Source organism: Furipterus horrens, unplaced genomic scaffold (assembly GCF_987537825.1).
Source record: "Furipterus horrens unplaced genomic scaffold, mFurHor1.1.pri manual_scaffold_3, whole genome shotgun sequence".
In the NCBI taxonomy this organism is placed as follows: Eukaryota; Metazoa; Chordata; class Mammalia; order Chiroptera; family Furipteridae; genus Furipterus; species Furipterus horrens.
This window is the reverse complement of record NW_028327173.1, coordinates 30551452-30557451: the sequence shown is the minus strand read 5'-3', so window position 1 is coordinate 30557451 and position 6000 is coordinate 30551452. Positions and strand designations below refer to the sequence as shown.

Here is a 6000-nt window from a genome sequence, read left to right as displayed (position 1 = left end):
GAAATCTTAAAGGGACTTACTTAAGAAAAAGATCAAAACTATGAACATTAAAATGACAACAAACTTGCATCAACAACAGAATCTAAAAAATAAACAAAAACAAACTAAGCAAACAACCAGAATAGGAAAAGAATCACAAGTATGGGAATAATTTGGAAGGTTATCAACTGGGAGGAGGAAGGGGAAGGAATGGGGAAATGGTGCAGGGATTAAGAAACATAATTGGTAGGTACAAAATAGACAGGGGATGTTAAGAATAGTATAGGAAAGAGAGAAGCCAAAGAACATGCTGGCACCACCCATGGGCAAGAACTAAGGACGGTGGGATTGCTGGAGGAAAGGCAGGTACTGGGCGGAGGGGAGCAAAGGGATAAAAAATTGGGACAACTGTAACAGCATAATCAATAACATATACTTAAAAAACAATAACTGCAGTTTCAAATGAGCTCTCATTTCACGGAGTTGAGTGGAACCAGGTCCTACAAGAACCCCCTGAAAGAAGACTGGGACTTTTTCCAATCTGGGTTCCAGGATCTCTGCCCTGGGAGGGGCACTCCATGGGTGTTGGTGATTTGTGAATGAAGAGCACGGACGGCTCCGCATTCTTTCCTCCTGGAGGTGCGCGTGCTTCTAGTCCTCAATCTACTGCTCGGCGCTCGTATCTGCTCCGCGGGCCTGCCCTGGCGTCCCATCGATGGGCTCGGCCATCGCGCGCCTGCGCCTTTGAGCTGTCAGTCGGAGGCGGCGTGGGGAGCCCCGGGAGTGGGAGCGGCGTGCCTGGAGCCGAGGTAAAGCTTAGTTCTTCTGCACTGCCAGGCTACCTTCTAGCTGGCTGGCGGGGGTGGGCAGCACTCTGGTGGCCGCCAGGCCCGCTTCATCTGAGGAAGGCGGCTCCTCCAGCCTGGCCGAGGAGGGCCTGTGGGAGTGCAGGAGGTTACAGAGTCCCAGAGGCGCCAGCTCGAGTACCCTGCGCGACCCGGCCAGGGACCCAAGAGTCCGAACTAGAAGAGAACTTGGGGAAAATCCGAGCCAACCATCTTGTGCAACAGATGGAAAAACTGAGTTTCAGAGAGGGGAGGATCTGCTCGAAGTTACAGCGAGTGAGCACCAGACTCAGGACCAGACGCCCTTTGCACAGTGCCTGAACTCTTTCCACTTCAGCTCTTCATTCTTTATTCTGCCTATTTTTAGTTGTTTAGGTGCAAGGCAATGAAATATAAAATGGAATACAATAATGTCCGCACGGAAGATCAATTATGATATTGAATACACTGCTTGTATCTTACCAATTTACACTGGGAGAAGGCAATGAGTGCTGTGATGAAGGCAGGTCTGAGATGCTGTGACCTCTCTCTTTTAAACTTGAGAGGCTAGTAAGAAACTCGTCGCCTCAATTCCCATCACCCAGAGTCGTGGCAGTGACATTGAGGCATTTGACAGTCTGCATGGCATCATGGCTAGTTACGTTCGTGATTATTACCTCACTGAGAGCAGGAAACTCAGATCCTCCTGGCCTGGGGTCTAATGTCCCTTCTGAACATATTTGAGCTTGACTCTTACACAGGGTTGTTGTGAAATTCACAAGTGCTCATTCAGCAAACACCGAGCGCCTGGCCTCTGGTGGAAATTGTGTTAGGTGCTGGGAATACAGTAACGACAAATACAGTCCCTGCTTTCAAGGAACATGGGGAAATAGACATTTAAATGCATGGGCATTAAAGACCATAAAGGCAGAGATGATCTATACATGGTAGAGTGCAAGTATCTAAGGGGAAAGGAGTCGCTTCTACCAGGAGGGTGGGAAGGATTAGGAATGGCTTTTTAGGCATGATGATTCTTAGAACTGCTGAGTCTTAAAAGTTTGATAGGTGATTACTAGGCACAGCAGAAAGGCACCTAGGAAGCAAGAATGGTAATACAGAGACCAGAATCATGCAACAGCATGGTTCAGTTGGCACCAGAAGCTTTCCATGATTTGGCCTCTGTGTAATAATAAACACTTTTATAGTGCTTGCTGTGGGATTGACGTTATTTTGTGTGCTTTACATAGCTTACTCTTTACAACAACTCTGTGAAGTAGAAACTATAATTATCCTCACTTAAGAAAGGAAGAAAACTGAGGCATAGAAAAGTTATGTAGCTAACCCTGGTTCACACAGCTAACACATGGTAGAGCTAGAATTCAAACCCAGTTAGTCTGGCCCACGGGTCTGTGAACTTGGGCACAAGGCTCCTTTCTACGAACTGGGGACTCCAAGCATTTTAAATGTTAGGCCCCTGCTCACATCACCCACAAGTGGCAAAATCAGAACTCAGACTCGGGTCTTTGACTCTAGAAGGTCCAGTGTTCTTTTCTTAATAACATCAGATGTATAGAAGTTATATAGTGCCAAATTGAAGTTAGATTCCAACCCAAGGCAACGCTTGCTGCAATCAAAATTGTTGTATCTTTGCCCTGACTGGTATGGCTCAGTCGGTTAGAGGCTCATTCCGTAAAATGAAGAGTCATGGGTTCCATCCCCAGTCAGGGCACATGCCTGGGTTGCGGGTTCAGTCCCCAATCGGGGAGCATGCAGGAGACATTCAATTATTGTATCTTCAAGTGTGGCTATTGCTCGATAGCCTTCTCTTTGTGCTTTGGGTGTACTGAGTATAAGTGCTGCAGTTGAGATATTGATGTGAGGGACACAGGACTGGTCATAATTATGGTCAAGGTGCAACATTATTTGCCAGTTTGATGTTAAATAAATTCTCTTTCTGAACATTGCATTTCAGACTTGTATTAAAAAGTTTACATCATTTGCTATAAGTCAAAAAGTACTTTTATTTTTAATCAATAAGAAATTATGACCTTTTACCTTGTCTCTCTTCTGTGATAGCTGATGTAGAGATTTTTTTGAAAGTCAGACAGTTCCCTTAAATTTGAAAAAACGAGTTATTTTGCTTTGTTTCTGCAACTGGGTTATTCAACTCTAGATCCAGATACAAGCTTACATTTATGTTTAATATCTATAGTTGGAGATAATGAGAAGATGGGAGCAGTTAGCTGAATTATTGGAGGACTCTTAAGTCATTTCATACTTTTCAGAGACCTAATGTGCTTTTAGTGTGTTGTTAATTTTAGCTAGAAGTTTTAAACATTTTCAAGGAATAAGAATTGAATCAGAAGCCCACTTGGTAAACTGTTACTTATTCAAGAGTCAGCTCAAGCATTACCTTCCTATAAAACCATCCCTGTCTTCTTTTCTTTTTATTTTTTTTAGAAGAATAACATATTTAAAGATTTTATTTTATTCTTTACTTTTAGAGAGAGGAGAAGGGAGGGAGAAAGAGAGGGAGAGAAACATCAGTGTGTGGTTGCCTCTGGCACACCCACAACTGGGGCCCTGGCCCACAACCCAGGCATGTGCCCTGATTGGGAATCGAGCTGGTGACCCTTTTGTTCACAAGCCAGCACTCAATCCACTGAGCTGTACCAGCCAGGGCCCTCCCTGTCTTTTCTAGGAAGACTTAGGTCTTACTTTCACTATTTGCCTACTGCATCTTGGATTTTTCCCTGCAGTGGCACTAATGATAGCATGTTGTAATTTTCTGAATTTGTCTTCACTTAAATTGTAAGCAACTCAAGGGCAAAGGCCAGATTTTTAAAATTCATATCCTTCCTCTAGCCCATCTTCCCAGGCTGGAGCTGGGACTATGCGAGAGCATACAGGGTGATAAAAAGTAGGTTTACAGTTGTGAGTACACAAAATACACAGTTTATTCTTATATTGTTATTTATAAATCACCTTTTGCCTCCTCATATTGGTGAGCAAGAGAATATGATAAAGGTGATGTTTATACTACAGCTAAGGAGACTTTATTATCTGGTTATTGGAAGTGATGCATTTGACATGGTGGGTATCAATAACTTAAATAGAAATCGCGTTAGTACTGTGTATGCTCTGATTTTTTGTTACCTTTTTTCCTGTTAATTATTCTTCTCTGTGATTGCAGTTTGTAAAAATGGAATTTCAAGCAGTAGTAATGGCAGCTGGAGGGGGATCTCGGATGACAGATCTGACTTCCAGCATTCCTAAGCCTCTGCTTCCGGTTGGGAACAAACCTTTAATTTGGTACCCATTGAACCTGCTTGAGCGTGTTGGATTTGAAGGTGAGCTATGGCAATGAGATGTGCTCATAAAACTTTTAGGGTGTTTGATCCCAATGATTTGTCGGTTTTGTAAGGATGAGAGAGGATGAATAAGAGAAGACTAGGACCCAGTGTGGCTGGAGACTGGCCTCTTAAATTAGGAACATAGGAATATTCTATTGCTGTGTGTAAAAGGTTGAGAAGAGCACTGTTACTGTTTTAGAGCTGATCTCCACAGTGATCAAAAATGAACCTTGTAAGGATATCAGAAAGAACGTAGTAGAACTCCAGGTGCTTCGTAGACAGTACTTACTGGGAATCTACAGGGTGTTGCAAAAAAAAAAAAAAAAAAAAAAACAACTATTTTAATGATTATAAACTCTGTATTTATTAGCATACAGTTCCCTTTCAACATTCACAATAAACTACATAAATGTACTTTTTTATACTTAGCTCCCGTTTTCAAACTGATGACCATTCTGGTCTAGACATTGCTGTCAATGAGAAGCAACCGAATCACAAACATCAGGAATCATTTCATTTAGTATTTGGGCACATTCTCTTTCAATGGCTACTCATGATTCATCAATGGTTTCAGGTTTTTTAGCATAAATGTTATTTTTGAGAAATCCCCAAAGGAAAAAGTCTAGTGGTGTGGGGTCTGGTGAACATGCAGGGTAATCCACAGGACCTCTTTGCCTGATCCATCTGTTTGGTAGGTTCTCATTAAGATAGGCCCTTACATCACAATGGTGATGTGGAGATGCTCCATCTTGTTGGACATCAAAATAAACTTTCTTTGTTCAAAACTTAATCTGGTTTCAGCCATAATTTCTCAACAGCTAAATCTAAAAAAAATAAATCAGCAAGTTACCAGCTATTAAAGTATGGATACTTTTTTTTTTTTTTTTTGTGACACCCTGATATATGTGCCAAATACTATTATATTAAGCACTAGGGTACAGAGTTGAAAAGATAACTCGGGTCCTGAACTCCATTAGACTTAAAGTCTAATTGTGTAATGTGGTAAATGTTAGTTATAACAGAGGTATATCATAAGTGCTTGGGAATACAAAGGAAGTTGCTGTTTCTCCTTGAGGGATTCAGGGAACAATTTACAGAGTAGCTGACCCTTGAGTTAAGTCTTAAAAAATAGGTTATTACATTGATAGGTAAGGAGAGAGCATTCCATTAAGAAGAAATGATAGGAAGAGACACAGACTCATGATCAACACAGCATGTTCTGGCAATTGCTATTCATTCTATGTGGCTGTAATATAAAGTATAAGGGGGAAGAACAGATATAGTGAGAGAGATAAGCAGGGGTCATTTGTAAAGGACCTTGTATTCCATGCTGAGGGATTTAGATTTTTTTTCTCAAAGCAGTGGGAAACCAGTGGAAGGTTTAAACAAAGGTAAAATATGGTTAGATTAATATTTTAGCTATTTTGTGTCTTTTGCATCTTTATATCAATTTTAGAATTAGCTTATCAATTTCTACAAAAAGTATTGCTGGAATTTTGATTGTGATTGAATTGAATCCATAGAGTAATAAGAAGAGAATTCACATCATAATAATACTCAGTCTTCTGATCCATGAGCATGGTATATCTTATCTCTCCCTTTATTTATGTTTTCTGTAATTTCTGTGATTTTATAGGTAAGATTTACCTATAACTTTGTTAACTTTATCTCTAAGTAGTTTACATTTTTGATGCTATTGTAAATGGTAATTATTTTATTTTAATTTCCAATTGCTTGCTGCTAGTACATAAAAATACAGTTTTTTAAATACTGACCATTTATCCTGAAACTTTGCTAATACATTTATTAATTTTCACAGCTTTTGTAGATTCATTAGGATTTTC

The 6000-nt window shown here is 40.6% G+C and overlaps 1 protein-coding gene across 1 annotated transcript in view; it reads left to right on the top strand.

Moving 5' to 3' along the window:
• The first annotated feature begins 723 nt into the window (after positions 1–723).
• The window catches only part of EIF2B3 (eukaryotic translation initiation factor 2B subunit gamma), an 89784-nt gene continuing 84507 nt past the window's right edge, over positions 724–6000 (top strand). Inside the window, exons 1-2 of the mRNA XM_090269342.1 lie at positions 724–788; positions 3997–4153. Coding sequence (XP_090125468.1) covers positions 4006–4153 — 148 coding nt within the window. The 5' untranslated portion in view covers positions 724–788; positions 3997–4005. The remainder of the gene's footprint in view (positions 789–3996; positions 4154–6000) is intronic.